Below are 17,583 nucleotides of genomic sequence, written 5' to 3'. Positions count from 1 at the left end.
CATTAGTACCCCCAGCTTTACTCGGGACACCATTGGCCCCATGGGTGTGGGTAGAGGCCCCAGGTGAGGCTCATTAGGGCCATTAAGGCCCATTAGTACCCTCAGCTTTACATGGGACACACTTGGCCCCATGGGTCCTTCTGGCCAGTATGTCTCATATGACCCCAGGGCACCTGGACCATACCTGCTCCTCCCCATCTAACAGACATGGCAGGAGACACTCCTTCAAGGTTTCTCCATTATCTCTATGATTTCCCATGGACGAGTTGCCTCCAGTCTGGAGGAGAGAGGCAATGTAGGGTCCAGCTTAGAGGGGCAATAACTTAGATGAGGAATGGACAATTCAGCTTCTCCACTATATACGTGAGCACTGGCCTGTAAAGAGTTGTTGGTGACCTTTGCAGGATGGCAGCTCAGCTGCTGCATAAGCAAACAACCCATCAGTGGTCACCCTGTGGGAGAGCACGGACTTTGCATTTGAAACATGAGGCTGTAAAGGCAAAACTGGGGGCTACAAGGTCCTTTCTCCACCTGGTAACTTTTCTTGCCTGTTTGAGCTGAAATGGCTCTGAAACACAGAGAGATGTTGTCAAATTTCAGACGTGTCACTTGTCTCCCACTGTGCAGTGGGGAGAGCATCTTGGGAAGGGCTTTTCAGGTGAGAGGCGAAGGTCCATTACCTTCTGCCGGCAGCAGAGGCCACGTAGTCCCGGTCAAGACCTGCTGTGTCACCTGCATGTTTCCCAATCAAGTGCAATGACCATGGAAATTAAACTAGGTACACCACTGTTAAATTTCATCATGCCTTTAGCTTGGTTTGCTGCAAGAAATCTGATTAGATGCAACCCAATTAAGTGGAGCAAGGTGGACCATCAGTTAGAGAAGGTCCTGTCCTGCCTGCCCACCACCTCGCTGCCCACACCAGACCATTTTGTTGCAAGCCCAGCTCTCTACCCAACTCTTTCTCTAGCAAGGTGAGGGTTTGGTTTCACCCATCCATGGGGGAGCATAAGACAGAGCTTCTCCTCCCATCCCCAACTCTGGTGTGGCACCAGCTTGCGGGTGTGACAGCATGCAAAGACAGGAGGGTGAGGAATGAGAGGAAATCTCTCTGCTCAGGGCTTTTGGAGACTTTTGAGTGCCACCAGTGCAATGATGTGGGAACTGCTCATGCATCTTCAGTTTTTCACTGTTCTCTTAGAGGGAAGACCTGAGGGAGCTTGTTGGTGGAGTCAGTTCTTTACCACTGCAATGACAAAAAGGGAGGTGGCAAGGCAGGAGAAGGTGCAGTGGGGGGCATGATGGGGGGCTTTGCAGGTGAAGGTTGTTTAGAAGGGAAGAAAGAAATAGAGGATGCAACAAGGAGAAAAAAAAAAGAATTAAATTCAGTCAGAGGCTGCTCCATCACTTTTGTAAGTCCTGGGTTTTGAGGTGGTTCCAGGACTTCAAGGGGTGTTGGGAATCTCCTTATGAAAAGGGAAGTTTAAAAGGGCACCTGGCACAGGGTGAATCCTGCTCCCCAGCCCACGCTTTGAGCTTTCCCATCCCAAATCTGGAGCCCATGCAATATGCATCCCTTTATCATGTACAAACTCGTAGACTCTGGAGTTCTCAAACCCCTTCCCCGCAGCACTGGAAACCTGCCTTCACCACTCTAAGCCAACACCTCCAGCAACAAAAACAAAAGGGCTTGAGCCAAACCGAGAACTGGTTTGACTCAGCCATTTTCCCCTTCTTGAATCACAAGCCCAGTCCTGCCTCAGCACACAGCTGAGCTGACACGGTCCTGACTCCAACACCACAGAGAGGTGCAGCGGTGAAGATGGACCAGGATTTGTCAGTGGCTGCAGAAGAAAGGCAAGGAGGACCACAGGGGAAGACCACAGAGGACCGCGGGGCATGGAAAAGCTGATATGGGGCAGGAGTGAAGGGACTCAAGCAGAAGCTAGAAGGAGACCTCTGAAAATGGGGAATAAAGCATGACACAATGCTCAGCGGGGAGCAAGCTGTAAGGTCTTGTGGTAAGGAAAAGAGGCTGGAGTGGCTAGGAACCAGGAGCTGGAGCTGAGGTGGATGTGACAGAGAGCAAGCCTGTTTTCACAAGCTTCTGGTCCACAGCAGAAAAGATGAGTGGCACTGGATGGGACGTAAAGCCGCTATAGGTTATTATATCACATCATCTGCCATGTTCAGCAGAGCTGAAGAATTTCACCTCGTTATCCTTGTGTTGCTGAATGCCTTCCAGCAAAGCCATCCTTTTGGCTTTGAGGTTACTGAGGGATGGAGCATCCCCCGATTCCCTCGGCAATTTGCTCCACAGTGAATCGTCCTCGCTGCTCAGGGGACCTGCTGTGGGATGTCCTGGTTAGCAGCAGCCACAGCGTCCCTCGGGAGAATGACTCTTCCCCCTGGAGGTGCAGCCTCCATCCTTTGCTCTTTTCCACTGAGTCACCCTCTAAAGATTTACCCCCAGGGCCTGGTGTGTGCTCTTTGTTATCTCCTACTTCCCCCACCTCTGGGTTATATGCATATTTTAGCAGCGGGGTTGTTTTTTTTTCTACTTACTTCCAGGTCTTTCCTAAAAATTCCTGAATAATAAGAGGCTGGAGTAGATGTGTAACTAAAGATCACGTGCAAGAAATGGGAAAGGAACAGAAGCCTTAGGGGGTCTTCCCTTCCACCCTCCTCTCTGCCCCAGGATAATCAGATACTGGAAGGAGAGTTGGAAGCTCCCCAGCCTGCCAAGGTCCGTGCTGGGAAATCCCTGAGAGGACCTCCCCAGTGCAATGACCTCCCCAGTGCAGACCCCAGTACAGTAGCCTCCAAGCCTGGCCACTGGTACTCTCCTGAGTAAGGAGTGTTGGGGTCTCATTATTTCCACTAGAAATTTTTAATGAGAATCTACACCTGAAAATCCCCTGACAGCACCCACAGGTTAGGGCTTGCAGTCAATAGGCTTTGGTGCAACAGTTCCCGTTGCCTCCATCCTGCTTTCATCTAGGCAAGTTCAGCCTCTGGGCAGGCTGACCACCCTTTGCCAAAGTCCACCCTGACGTCACACCTGGCCAGCAAGGTCCCCGCGTGCCTCTCTGACCCTGGGGCACGGTGACCCGGTGACGCTGACCCTCTCTGCTCCATGGCGATTTGGCAGCGGCTGCTTGGATCCAGCCAGCTGGGTGAGGATGACCTGGTTGGGGACCAGAGTGGGGGGCTTGGCATCCCAATTCTGCCTGTAACGCTTGCCACCAGGTCATTTCCAAGGGAACCTAGAATTAGACAGCAGCACAGTGCCCAAATAAGAAAGTAAAATGATGGAGGGGTATCCTTGACCCCACTACAAGAGCACAACAGCCCCAGATGGGTTTGGGAAGAACACTTAGCAAATTGGAGGCCTTCTAAAAGTTGGTTAAATTTGAAGTGAGTGGAAATTAAAAGTGAAGGACCAGAAAACAGGATCAGCTTGTGACACTATTTCCCCGCCTTTTGGTTCACCTGCAGGATGGAGTGAAAGCTCGCTGACATTTATCCCGTCACTCGAGCAGTACGTGGATGAAAGCGCAGCGGGTGGGTAACCCCACAGTGATGCTGGGTGGCAGTGTCTTTGCCAAGACCCATAGCCACGGCGTCGGATAGTCACTACGGGGTAGATAAGCACGGCAACCCTGAGCAACAGGCGAAGCCGTCTGCTCTTTTTTTTCATGAGCAGCACCAGGAATATAACACGTCTGATTTCTTCTGCTTTACTTTTTCACTGATTCTCCCAGAGACAAAAGCAAGAACTGGGTCTGCACAAAGATAAATCAGGTAAAAACAGTCCCTGAAACTCACTGTGCATCTCCTGCCCTAACAAACCCGCGGGACCTTCCTCTCCAGGCAGAGAAGTTGTCACAGTGACTGGCAAAGCTGCACGTCAGAAAGCAGGATTCGCTTCAAAGTTTAATACCTGAGCAAGGTATTAAATTTCCTACGTAATTGGTGGAGTTAAATAAATATCATCAGAGGGAGATTAATGTCACTGTAAGGCAGCGCCCAAGGTAAGTGTCACGTAGCATCCTCCAAAGACACCTCTCTCTTTTTGCTGCCTTTAGAAGGATCCGGGATGGTTGGTTTAGTCTAGAGATGTGATTTAGGAACTCAGAGACAAACCCCATCCCTGGTGACTTTCCCTGCCCATTGCTATCTTGTCATGAGGATGAGATTAAAAGAGAGGAGATCAAGAAATGACAGCAAGACACCTCCCATGTAGATTTCGAGTGGGAGTTCAACATCTCATCCCCGGTAGCACAGGCTGGGGGAGGAGGTTCCCTCCCACCGGGACTTGGGTCTGGGGCAGTGGATACACTCCCTTCCTTGGGACCGCTGGGAAAACTCTGCCAAGCGACTATCACATCGTTTCGCCTCTCGAACTTGCCAGTGGGTAGAAGTGGGCAGTCCAGAGCTGCCTATGGGAAAGCAGGTTGCAGCTTGTTGGCTTCCCATCCCCTGGTCCCAGAAGGACTCAGCAGCTAAGTCTAAACAAGCAAACCTGCCAAAGTTCAGTTCCAGTTTAAGGCCTCTTTATCAGCAGGGTTTTCTTCACAAGCTATTTCTGTTTGCCTTTCCTCTCCAGGTAGTGTGTTTAGCTGCAACCAGCAAACACTCTGGGACCTTATTTTTTGGGACTTAGACCTTCAAAGGCCACTTTGCTCTTTGAAATATTTCATTTTTCCCCACCCTGGCTGAAGCTTTCTGTGTTCAGCAGGACTTCCATCCATCCACCCCCAGAGTGCTTTGCTCCCTCAGCGTACACCGGCAGAGCAGAAGTCACCCAGGTCCATGCATCCCAAGAGGAGAAGCTGATGCAGGCAGACTCTTACAACTAATGGTGTCACACATCCTGAGCAGACAACATAAGGATGGCCCTAATGGTCATCACTTGAAAGGAAACTGTTGAATGAAAAGCTGAGACCTGCAAGACAGACAATAATAAAGAGAAGAAAAGGCTTCAATCTAAATATGGGATATTTGTCCACAAAGACCATCAGAGGACCAAGTGGAGACACCACATGTGGGAAACCTATAGCTGGACTTCCCCCAGGTAGCTCACAGCTGGATCTGCCCTGCTTTTCTTGTCACAATAGTGGCCTGAAAGCCCAGTGGTGATGCAGAGCTGGATGACGTGCCCTTGAAAACACCATAACACCAAACCGGTTGGTTGTTGATCCCTCTGCAATGTGCAGATCGCTTCCATAATGACATTACTGCCTCTTAGATCCCTGCACGAGAAGGGTGTGATGTGCCCTGCTCTCTGCCACTTGCCCATTCTTTTTGGCAAAAAGACATCGCAGGACCCTAAGCCACATCACCACCTCATAGGGACTTTGGCCCTTTGCAGCCTATAGTGCCTTTAGGAAGCAATTAAACAATCAGAAAGTTTATGCATGGGAAAAAAATGCATGGTTGGTGGGCCAAGGGGTTAGCAGGCTGTGTGGAGCACAACCAGCAAAGCACCCATCTCCTAAACCCTTTCCCACGCTGTTTTGGGGGGGGTAACCACGTTCACGGTCCAAGCTGTCGGTGGGCTCTCCCCGTCCCCCTCCAGCCTGGCCCTTTAAGTAACTTGAGCCTCTGGGCTGCAGATCCCAGTCTCTGACTAAAGGGATGGAAAAGCAGTTTTCCCCCTTCCCCCTTCTGGGTCTTTTCTTTTAAAAGCCACCATTTCTTCCCCTTTCCCTTCCAGTGGGAAGAGATGGTTCACCAAGGGCCGTAGCAGCTTTCTGAGCATCCCCCTCCCATTTCAAGGCAAACTGACACTTTCTCCCCCCTGCAATAATTCTGGCAGCTCTTTTTTTGCAACTTTCCCCCCCTCCTGCTGGTCTTTGGCAAACCTCAGCTGATTTCCAAACCCTCCGTGGCTGCTGGGGGTTGGTGCAAAGGTTTAATTATTTGCTTTTCCTTGGGTGTGTGAGGCGGGGACAGGCAGAAGGTTGGGCCCCATTGCCTGACGCTGCAAACCTTGCCCACTTTTGTTGTATAGTCCCTCTCCCACCCCCTTCCTTCCCCGTCTCCCGCTCAGCTCCCAGAGCCCACCATGAATCCGCAGGCAGTTTTGGGGTACGTTTGCCTGCTTTGCTTTTCCTTCGGGAGCACGGCAAAAGGTAAGAGACTTTGGGGCTGCTTTGGGTCTGGGGACACAATGGGGTCTGGGGACACAAAGGGGTCCGGGTGCCCTGAGAGGTGGGATGCTCATCCCAGCACACAAAGAGCTTCCTGGGGCTCACCATAATGCGACATCTCCCTGGTCTCTGGCCACGGAGGGAAGAATTATTGCCACAACAAGAGCAAACGGTCCGAGCATCTCCCGAGGCGGGGAAACTTTTTGGGGGTGAGGAAAACTGGAGAGCTGGAGCTTTTTTAAACTGCGTGCAGAAATATAGAAACTCTTCAAGAGGAAAATCCCGGAGAATGAGCTGGATTTCCGTCGATTCCTTTCATTTGTTATTAGAACAAAAGTAGCAAAACTATAAAATATTTCAGAAGCCCAGCAAGTGCATCAGATTTGCAGGAGAATTTCGAATTATTTTAGAAATTAGACTGGTTATGGCATGGCAAAGGCAACCCTCCCCCCTACAGTCGTATTTGCATATGAACAAAAGAAGGGACTCCAAATAATTCCAGATAACTAAGATTAAAGCGAGGAGGTTTGATCTAAAGCTGCCCCAGCAACTTCATTTTGCCCCATCACGAAGTCAGTGGTTTAATTAAGAATTGGCAGTTCTGATGGGAAACACACGATATGAAGAATATGGCCTCTCTTCTCCCCTAAATAAAACTGCTAGCGTTGCGCAGTTCACAGAATCACAGAATCAACCAGGTTGGAAGAGCCCTCTGGGATCATCGAGTCCAACCATTGCCCTGACACCACCATGGCAACTAGACCATGGCACTAAGTGCCATGTCCAGTCTTTTCTTAAACACCTCCAGAGATGGCGACTCCACCACCTCCCTGGGCAGCCCCTTCCAATATCTAATGACCCTTTCTGAAAAGACACTTCAAGACATCCCTCCTGTCTGTGGGCACACTGGGGAAACTTTGCTTCAGGATTGAAGTGTTTTTCTCTGGCAGTTTTGAAAAGTCCTGGAGTCCCCAAGGGGGGTCCCTGCTCTGGCCATCATTTCTAAGGCAGGATGGGAAACGCAAGCAGGAATCCGCTGTCACCCCGAGAACACCCAAATATCCAACCCGCAGCCGCAAATGATTTCCCATGAAAACCTTCCCACGTTCTCCCCTGAGCGTGTCAGCTGTACCTACTGCTTGACGTAAAAGTGGCACTGCCAAGAGGCAGAGTGATGCAGGTCACAAGCATCCCTGCAAGCCCAGCTCCTCTCTAGGATGGAGGATGCTGGCTGCGGTAAGCGGAGGGATGGAGGTCTGCGACTGCCTACCTTCAACATCTGCATCTTTTCCTTAGGGGACTTGCAGCCGCTTTCTTTCCAGCCTGGGACCCTGTACCAGTACCATTATACCCTGGATGTCCAGCTGGACCCCGTGTCCACGGTGTCCCCGCGGGGAGCCCGGCTGCGGGCTGAGGCACTGGTCCAGTTGCACCGGCTCTGGAGGGACAGAGGTGGGGAAGAGCTGCTCCAGATACAGGTCCGTGAGGTGGTAAAACTATTGCAGCCAGGTACTCCTTCTGGGAGTAGTGGTGCTGGTTTTTCTTACCCCTTTCCCTTTCTAGTCCAAGCCACATGAAAAATGATCTCTGTGACCTGCAGGTAAAATGCAGAGCAGCCTTAAAGCAGACATGCTTGGTCACTGCTTTCTGCCCTCTTCTGCTGTTGTAGATCCGTGACCTGCAAGCCCAACATGAGCCAGGAGAGGAGAGGAGCCAGGACAGCACTGGAGGTCCCCCTGCAGAGGTCACACTGAGCCAGGAGGCGCGGGCAGAGCTCCAGCAGCCGGTGTTCGTCTCCTGGAGCAGTGGGAAGGTCAGCTGGACACCTCCTGGGTTTGCTCCTGCCCTCCACAGAGCACTCCTGCCCGCAGCCCAGATTTTCCCAGCTACAAAGCCTGTACAAACTCCTGCTCCACCTCTGATTTCATATCAGAGCACAAGGAACCAGACTGGGTGGCAAATGCAGGTCTCCCGCAGGGTCCAGTGTGACCCAAGATCCCCCAAAGGGGCTGCAGGCTCAGCTGGAGCTGCAGCATCCTGCGTTAAAAGGTCCTGTGGGATGTGAGCTCCTTTCTGACCTTCTCCTCTAAGGTCTGGGAAAACCATGGAGGGAAAAAAAAAGGGAAAATTTGTGGGCATGCATCCACAAAGCCCCTGCCATTGAGGGATATCGTCCTCCTTGTGAAAAATCTTTGGGTACCTACAGGGCATTGCTTAGGTTGCAGGGGAGATGGTTTCAGAGGGGAAGGCAGCAGAGAGCCCGCAGGGACCCCAACACCATCCCCCCAGCCAGACACCACCTCTTGCCCTCCCAGGTCAAAGCCTTCTACGGGGACAAAGCAGAAAGCATCCTGATCTCGAACCTGAAGCGAGGCATCGTCAGTCTGCTCCAACTCCAGCCCCACGCCGGCACCGCAGTGGAGGTAGGTGCAGAGCCAGGGCCAGGTCCTGCCCGAGAGCCAGGGACCATGCCACAGCAGGAGAGCTGGCCCCAAAGCACAGCCAGCCCAGGTGCTTCAACAGAGGCAAGATTCAGGATAAACATCACAGGCTTTGCTGCTCCAGCTGCCCCTGAGCAAGGATCACTATTGGAAAGACAGAAGATTTAAAATAAAATAACCTGTAGATGATTTTCAGAAATGGGCACACTTACAAAATCATCATCTTTCCCTGGACAGCAGGAAAAGTGAAGAAAAAACTCTACGAGAACTTCTGCCAAGTGGGATTTGCTTTGCCCAGCCCAGCCAGCAGCTGGCAAATGGCAGGGAAATCCCTCCCTCCCGAGCTCAATTGATGCTGGAGTGACCTGTGAACAACATGAAATAACCCCAAAACCCAAAATGCAGGCACAAAGGTGCTGCTGCTGGTGTTAGCCTGACTTTGCAAAAGCAAATATCCTGCCCAGATGGATTTGGGTCCACCCAACATCCCCAAATACAACCCACCTTCTAGTTTTTTGATTATTTTTCTATTTATTAGCTTGTCCTTTGTGTCTGTCCTCTACACAGATCATTTTATTCAGGCTCAATCAAAGCCAATCACCCTTACCCACGGTCATTTACATCTGTGTTTCAGGAGGATGTCTCTGGGAGCTGCCAAGTCACGTACACTGTGTCCAACCATTCCATCACGAAGACAAAAGATCTCCTCAGCTGCACAAAGCCGAACGCTGGATTCACCTCCGTAAACAAAGCAAGTCCATTGCTCTCATGGTGGTGGGCTCAACTTATGTCAAGTACATCAGGGCTGTCCCCAAAATCTTCCTGCAAGTAGGTTTTGAGTCCTACTCCCAGCTGTCTTCAGCCTTCTGCACCAGCCTGGGATGGGACTCTAGCTCTTAGACGCATACCCAAAGTGGGATGCACCAACATACCTTGGGAGGAACATATCGTTTTGAGGTGGATAGGAGCAGAAAAGATGTCCTGGGTCATCCCATCCCCATCCTTGTTATCACTTCTGACCTGTCAGCGAATCCTGCTTGGGAAGGTGGAGATACAGAAATGTTTTCTGGACCTCAGACTCATTGGATTGGGGATTAGGTTGGCAGAGGACAGGACCAAAGACCGCTGCTTGTTTCATTTAAAACAGTAGCCTGTGTTCACTCCTGACATATATAGATGAAACTCTGTGGGTCTTAATGCAGTTATACCTGCCATGATTAAAAATCAATGTGGGGTTTTTTTTAATATATAAATTTTACTGAATTCCCCACCCCAATGCGGTGGGGCAGCTACGGGGCTAGCGCTGTCAAATGGGCTTGAAGGAAGAGCAATGCTTTGGGAGGCATCTCTTTCCAGTTTGCAGTCTCCAGGCATCACCCACGCCAGGCAGGAGCATCCCCTGCTCCCTCTGCTGCCCTTTTCTTCTGTGCCTGAGCCAAGGTGACACCATCTTGTAACGAAAGAGAAACTCTGCGTGGTGTCACCAGTCCATCTCCCCACATCAGCCATGGGTGAGAGCATCCCCATGCCGTGGTCCTCCCCTGGTGCTGCCTTCTCCCATGTCTGGGAAGAGGTTGGGCTCTTTTGGATTTTCCTTGCCTACATTTTGCAAGCAAAGCAGGTGACTTTGTGGGCTGGAAAGTTCTTTTGGTGCTGATAGAGAGGAGAGAAATCTCCTGGGGAGAGCGGAAGAGAGAAAAGGTTGTGGTTTTTCTCCTTGCTTTTCCTTTTTTCAAGATTTTTGGAGTGGAGTGGCAGCCCACCAGCAGAAGCCAGTACGTGGTGAAAGACAGCCTCCTCCAGTCGGTGCTGGCAGAGGAAAGCCACGTGCTGTCTCCAGCCCTGAGGTCCACCAGCGGTGTCAAAATCAGTTCAAGGTGAGTGATGTCCCCATACCTCTGCCCAAATTGGGCAGCCTGGCATGGGATGAAGGTGCATCTGTTGGAGCTAAAGCGTTGGCTGCTCTCCTGCCAGCTCGGCCGGCACAGCCTGACGCAGGCAGCAAGGAGAACAGGGTGCACCAGGCACCTTTTGACAGATTCTCCCCACAACTCCTCCTTCTCCAAACCTGCATGAACCCAACCAGCCTCTGAGCCATGGAGGGTGTAAATGACAAATCACTTCCCCACGGCTTCTTCCCCCTCCACAGGCAGCAGCTCCAGCTAGTGTCTCCTCCGATGCCCGGCCTGGCAGAGGTGGCCAGACAAAGCCTCGAGGATGCTCTGGGTGGCACAGAGGGACGGCACCAGCCCCTGGGCATGGCCAGCCCACCCTTCAGGAGGGCCTGCACCCGGTGCCCATCGGTCGGTGATGCTACCCACCCCCAAAACTCGCCACATGTTCTCCCCCAAGCTGGGCACCTGGGTGGGAAGGAGAAGGCTGTAGGATTTGGGGTTAAACCACAGTGGTGCATTTGGCGGGGCTGGTTACCACTGTTGAGGCAGGATGCAGCCCTGTGGAGCAGCAGCCTGACCTGTTACCTCTCCTAAATAGTGTCTAAGGTTGCTACCCATGGTGGAAGGACCCCTCTGTCCCTCAGACATAGCTGCATTTCTGTGATGGGGGAAGTAACCTGGTGCACAGCAGGCACATACAGTTGGGTTAAACTCATCACAGGTCTGAGGTCAGGAAATATTTCCACGGCAGGTCAGGCTGGCAAGGACAAACGAGGAGTTGTTTCTGCCTCTTCAAGTCCTCCAGGCTTTTCACCTAGGAAATCTGGAATTGCGACAGCTTTCAGGCACCGGTGATACCCTCAGTTTCTCCTGCTCTTTTCCTGGCACATATCACAAATTGGGGCATTTGGGCTTCAGCCCAAGTCCTCAGTGGTGGGGGTGGGAGGCTGCAGTAGATGCCTGCAGGCAATTGCATGACCCCCATGGGCCCCTCCCATCCGAAATATTTCCCAAGTATAAACATTATCCCACAATAATGAGGGTAAAAGAGGTTAAAGTCCACGTAACAAACCTCATCTTTGCAGCTGAGAGCCTACCTGAAGGCTTTTGACAGCCGGAGAGTCAAAACGGACACCTCGAAGGCGGCGACCACATGGCAGTTCCAGAGGTTCATCCAGATGTTGCGCAGCGCGAAGGAGAGAGATGTTCTGCAGCTGCTGAGGAGAGCACCCGAGGAGATGCTGTGAGACTCCCGGGAGCTATCTTGCCAAAACTGGCTTTCTGTGCTCGTAGAGACCTGGCATGCAGGGTCATTCCTGGCCCTGGCAACTAGGGTCATTTGGTGCTGGTCCACACACCATACCTGGTCCAGGCAGCTGTCCTGACTAGTGCAAACATACTCTGTTTTTTCTTGATGCCCATTCTCTACAAACACCACCTGGGTTTTCTTTTTTTTGCTGGCTTTGGAGCGGAGCGAATGGTCCAGCAAGGCTTTCTGCAAATATCGTTGGAGGTCTGTTATTCACAGACTATCCACCCATGGCCATAGCATCCATCCCTTGTCAGTGTGGGTGCTGGGGCCAGGCTCCTCTCTGCAGTGGAATCCCTCAGCTTGGATGAGTTCCAAGCAAGAGGCAACCTTCTAGGTTATTTTTTAGCCCATGAAGTGAAGTTCCCGAGAGCTAAAGCACGAGGAAAACACGGAGAAGAGAAAGGGGGATGCACGGGGCACCTTGTTTCTTCAGCTCTAACAGCAGGTCACACCGCTGATGACCTCTCTCCTCTCCAGCCCCTTCGTCGTGGAGGCAGCAGTGGCTGCACAGTCGGTGGCATCCTTGGCAGCTCTCTCAGACTTCCTGGATTTCGGCAAGGAGCCCAAATCCCTGCTGGAAAAGTTTCTCTATGCAGCAGCTTTCTCCCCTCAGCCTTCAGGAGAGCTTCTCCACCTGGTGTTAGTAAGTACAGACATTCCTCTCCCTCCCTGAGGGTCCTGAGTCCCAGGATGGATCCTCACCCCATTTCAGCCGGGAGGGAACAGCAAACGCATTTTCCTGAAAAAGGAAAATATGTTTCTATAGAAATAGATCTTCCTGCTTATGGGATTATTTTATGTGCTTTGAATGGGACACTGGCAGTGGGAGTAGCTGCCCCTTAGAGGAAAAGCATTCAGCAGAAAGTGCTTTATATCAGAGCATTACAGCTAATAAAAGCTTAATTAAAAGCCACTGTGAAAAATCAGCAATTTATCCAATTGAACCATGCATTGCCTCCTTCAAAGCAGGTAAGCACTAGTTTTTCCTTACTTTTTTGGTAAATGCTTTGAGATAATAAGTAGAACATACTCCTCATCTCTCTTCCCCCCCCCCCCCCACTTTTTTTTTTTTTCCCCCCTATTTCCTAATACCCCTTTCCCGGTGCCCAGGACAAGCTGGATGGGAAGAGGCTGGCCCCTGAGGTCTGGGAGACAGGGATAGTTGCCGTGGGCTCTCTGGTTGGCAAGCTGTGCCAGCAGAAGCTGTGTGGGCTGCAGGTGGGTCCTCTGCAAACCCCCATGCTTGGCTTTTTCGGACACCCCCCCTCCTCCAGGGGTGCCCAAAATGTCTCCTGTCCCTCCCCTCATTCTCCTTCGCTTCTGCCCTCCTGCAAACCCCAAGCAGGAGGTGGAGCGTGGGGTGGAAACCATCCTTGGGGGGCTCAGAGGTGCCAAAGAGGAGTCCGAGGTGGTCATTTACCTGCTGGCCCTGGGGAACGCGGTGCTCCCTGAAACCATCCCCATCCTCCTGGACCACGCCGAGGAGGGTCCCACCACCATCTCCACCGCGGCCGTTTCTGCCCTGCGGCGATTCCCTGCTCGACATATCTCTGGCAAGGTACGGAATGAAGCTGCCGAGGTTTGGTTCTTCTCTCCCCGTTCAAAGCCAAGCCATCAGGGTGCAAACGGAGCCACCACTTGCATGTCACCACCTTAACAGCACCGTTGTAATTGCCCTCTTGCGCCAGGTGAAGCGAGCGATGAGGAGGATTTTCCACGAGAAGAGGAAGAGCTACGAAAAAACGTGTCGCCTGGCTGCTGCAGAAATCCTCCTAGATAACGAGCCCTCACCCATGGACGTCATCAACATCCTGCTGGCCGCCAACGAGCTGGAGACAGAGACGGCGACGTTTCTGCTGCTGAAGGTGCAGAACAGCCTGCGTGCCGACCATCACCCGGCAAGGTGGGTCTGGAGGGCAAGATTGCTTTTTTCCCCTTGGTCTACATCACTTTTCCTCCCCCTCCACACCCCAGTCATGGCTTTTGACCCTTTAAAGCATGCTAGCATCCCTTCTTGGAGCTGGCACTGGGGCTGCCTGCAAATTCCCTGCTGCGGGAGGAAGAAAACAACAGGACTGCTAATGCAGATGACACCCAGCCAGCTGAAACCCGGCGTCCCTCCTCATCCTGCCCCGTGACAGCGGGACCCAGGCTCATGGCTTCGGCAGAGACCTTGGAGGCCAAAGCTCTGGCTTGCAGGGCAGCACATAATTTGTCACTGCATTAACCTTTCTATCTGCACAAAACGAACCGAGCGCTAACATTTTTCAGAGCTAAGCAAAAACATCTGACTGGTTTATCCTAATAAATCAGAGGAGATGAGAATTCCAGGGTAGCCCACATCTGCTCCTTCCCTTTTTTTGTTCACACTTCTCTAAGCAACTGGGAGAAATAGTTCGGAAATTAATATTTCCTTCTTTGTACACACTGCTGTAATGACCACTGACGTTCTCCCTTCCTTCCTTCCTGGTGCTGACATACCCTTTCCCTCTTGCTTCCAGGAAGATAATGAAAGACATCATGAGAGACCCACGGATAAATAATTACAACTTCTTCTCAAAAGCTGGCATCTCCTCTTCGTTCTCAGGACCTCTGACAGGTGACGCCACGGAGGACACCGACCCCATGGTCCCCTTGAATGGCTCAAGGAGGGGCTGGTAGGGAAAGGCAGCTTTCAGAAGAGGCCTCAGCTTTATAGAAATGCCAAAGAAAAATCTCGGTGTGAGGTTTCAGAGCATGTCTCCTAGCACCTGCTGGGGCTGGCTGGTTGCCATCACCTGAGATATATACATATACCTTTCTCTGACACCCCTACAGCAGGAGGGCTGGGCTGTGCCACGTATTTTTCCCAAAGCCTGATAATTTGAAAGAGGAACTTCAGCTGGAGATGAAACCAATGGTAGATTGTAGGTGGGAGTTTCTGTGCTTTTCCTGACAAGTCATTTAGCTCCACTCCTCAGCTCCTGAGGTATTTTTAATAAGCTCTTCAAAAAGGAGAATCCTTGTACTGAGATAAAAATCATCAAACTTCAGAGAGACTGCAACGATCGATGCTAGCTAAATATCTGTGTAAATCTTCTCCCCTCGGCTCTCTTTCTGTCCCTCTTCAAATCAGCTCAGTCCAGCCTTGCAGGGGGTAGGTGGAGGCAAGATAGCCAACACCTGGAAGAAAACATGGCAATGCTAAATCCTTTGATGAAAGGAAGGAGATGGTGCAGAGATTTCCCCTCTGAATCCTTTATCTTTATCAGATAAAGGCTAACATATGAGATCTGTGCAGGTCAGCCACCCTTCCCATAGGTGGGTAGGGTGTATGGCTACAGGAGTAGCCTGCAATCGATGGAGGAGGCTTACAAACGACCAAGGAGCTCTCAGAATCCTGCTTTTAGATGTACCCAGTGACCTCCCTGTTCCCACAATGTCTGGATGAGCTCTTTTAACATCCCCATCCTGCTGAGCACTGACTTGGTGGCACCGGGCGCAGGGAACATGCTTGCTGGGATCCCAGCCTTGCACGTCCCACCTACGGGCTCTGTATTTTCTTGCTAGCCTTCATCCCTCGCTCCTGCTGCTTTCAGGGCATTTATGGTTCACCCCTCTTTTCAAAAAGAGTTGTGCCAGGTGCAGCCTGGGGATGCTCATGGACGTCTCTCTGCCTTTCAGTCACCCAGGACCTCCTTTCCACCTTCGGGCTGGACCTGCTGTTTTTGGAAGGTGGATACCTGAGGAAGAGCGTCTCTGACTTCTCACTGCTCAGCCATGGCCAGCAGCTCCACGCAGCTCAGGTGTGGGGGGGCACGTACATGGTGGGTGGTGGTAGCACCAACCCAGTGGTGCCCACATCCCCTCTTAACCTCCTTATGGTGCTTGACCTCACCTCCCCACTCAATGTGCCCCATATCAGAAATACATAAGTGCATGCGGCTCTTAAATCATCCACCTCCATCACTGATGTGAAGCCAGACAGACCTGCTCTGGAGAAGGGACCCCCCTTCTCCCCTCCCCAAAAAACAGGGGGTGCAACCTCACTGCTGCACAGTGCTCGGGGATAGCTTGGATGCACCATCCAGCACTCCACCACTGCCCTCCTGCTTCAGAGGGTGTATATCCAAGGGCTAGATAAGTATAGCAACTCAAAGAGCGTTGCGGGGCATGAAACAGACTCTCCATGCAGCTTACATGTCTCTATTTCTGTGTTTTAGGTCACCATTGAAGCACAAGGGGTGGAATCAATGCTGGAAGAAAACACCCTGGAAGAGGAAGAGGAGCCAGAGCTCAAGGCCGGGATGTCTGCCATCTTCTTCGATGTTCAGTTGCGGCCAATCGTCTTTTTCCAGGGATACACAGACTTAATGGCCAAGGTCCTGTTAAGCAGTGGAGAACCCACAAGCGTGGTCAAAGGGAACCTCCTGCTGATGGACCATCACCAGGTACCGAATGGGGGAGGCTTGACCTGCCTCCACGCCAAATCCTAGTAAATCCCACGCACAAGCCAGTGGATTTTAGGTACGTTACTCACTGCAGATACAGATCTAAGGGCGAAGTGGCACTGCCGGAGGTGTCTCGGGGTTGGTAAAACAGCAGGATGGCTGACTCTGCCGTGGGACACATGTGGCTCACAAGCCCAGCTGCGGGGTTGGGATAGGCAATGCCAGCAGCCACCATTCACTGCCAGTATCGGCCACTCAGCCAAGAGCAGTGTCTGGCCACAGCAAGTTCTGCCTTCTCCATCTCCCAGGTTATCCCTCTACAGTCTGGCCTCCAAGTGACCGTCAAACTCCAGGGTGGGCTGGGGCTTGACATTTCAGCCGACATGGACGTGAGCATTTGGGAGCAGGAACTGAAAACCGGCATCAACGCGAGGTCAGCGGGTGGGAAACTGCTTGGCTCTGGGAATGGGGGGTACCTGGGGGCTCAGCACCCAGCATGAGGCATGCTCTACCTTAGGCTGGCTTTCCATAGCCCCCTGCTCTTCTCCAGCTGGGTCCAGCCCTTTCTGGTGGACACACTGGGTAGGGGTCTGGTAGGCATTGGTTACACACTCCTTTTCCATGGCCAGACCTAAACTTAAGATGCTCATGGGGTTGTTTGGTGCCAGCACACGGTGCCAGCGCAGGGCCATTTCTCAGTGACCAGACCCATGTTCTTCTCTCTCACAGGGGAAGCCTCACCATTGATTTCCAGGTGGAACTAGATGCTCCTTTTCTCCAAGCCACCACAAGAAGCCAGACGGAGGTGGAGACCTCAATCCATTTTGACACCCTGCTGAGGTTTTCTGGCAGCCCGGTGCTCCTGTGCCTGCAGCTGAGAGAGGAGCAGGTCCCATACAGGTAAGCCCTGGATACAGCCAGATACTGTAGAAACATCATGGCATACTTGAGATAAAGGAGGACTTATTGGGGAGAGAAGGGAATTGATGGTTGCACACTTATTGAGCAGGGTGGGTTGAAAGCAGTAGGGAGGGGGTGAAAGACACCACAAGTTCAGGGTGATGGGGTGGAATTGCCATGCCTAGACCATCAGGAGAAGCCCTACAGGTGAATATGCTGGTCTGGGAAGAGGATGAGGTCCACCACCACCACAGCCTCCTGACCATCTTGCTGTTGCCTTGTCCTACAGAGAAATCTTCACAGTTTCCAAGTCTGCCGGGAGCCAGAGCAGCACTGCTCGAAAAGGCAGGCAGGGCACCTTGCCCGGGAGGGAGTTTGCCTTGCACCGGGCCAACTCCAAGGCCTGCAGCCTCCTGCTGACAATGGAAGAATAGGGAAGTTGGAGCACTT

General features: G+C 52.0%; 1 protein-coding gene across 1 annotated transcript; it reads left to right on the top strand.

Annotated features, from left to right (window-relative positions):
• Positions 1 to 6,070: 6,070 nt before the first annotated feature.
• LOC137672481 (microsomal triglyceride transfer protein-like) lies at positions 6,071 to 17,567 on the top strand. The gene is made up of 18 exons (XM_068416716.1): positions 6,071 to 6,137; positions 7,452 to 7,633; positions 7,825 to 7,968; positions 8,471 to 8,578; positions 9,231 to 9,347; positions 10,334 to 10,473; positions 10,746 to 10,899; positions 11,577 to 11,734; positions 12,281 to 12,446; positions 12,914 to 13,021; positions 13,149 to 13,361; positions 13,492 to 13,706; positions 14,305 to 14,402; positions 15,467 to 15,588; positions 16,006 to 16,233; positions 16,542 to 16,666; positions 16,963 to 17,133; positions 17,423 to 17,567. Exons 1-18 carry the CDS (start codon positions 6,071 to 6,073, stop codon positions 17,565 to 17,567), a joined length of 2,661 nt encoding a protein of 886 aa, XP_068272817.1.
• Positions 17,568 to 17,583: the final 16 nt, after the last annotated feature.

Source organism: Nyctibius grandis, chromosome 20, assembly GCF_013368605.1.
Source record: "Nyctibius grandis isolate bNycGra1 chromosome 20, bNycGra1.pri, whole genome shotgun sequence".
NCBI classification, from domain to species: domain Eukaryota; kingdom Metazoa; phylum Chordata; class Aves; order Nyctibiiformes; family Nyctibiidae; genus Nyctibius; species Nyctibius grandis.
Note: the sequence above shows the minus strand (reverse complement) of the source record. Positions and strands in the feature narration are given on the sequence as shown.

What these genes read in the sequence shown, in the direction of transcription:
- LOC137672481 (XM_068416716.1), top strand. Translation starts at nt 6,071, where the DNA reads ATGAATCCGCAGGCAGTTTTGGGGTACGTTTGCCTGCTTTGCTTTTCC. An exon ending in ACGCCGGCACCGCAGTGGAG is followed by an intron (nt 8,579 to 9,230) that starts GTAGGTGCAGAG and finishes TCTGTGTTTCAG; the next exon opens with GAGGATGTCTCTGGGAGCTG. An exon ending in GCCGACCATCACCCGGCAAG is followed by an intron (nt 13,707 to 14,304) that starts GTGGGTCTGGAG and finishes TCTTGCTTCCAG; the next exon opens with GAAGATAATGAAAGACATCA.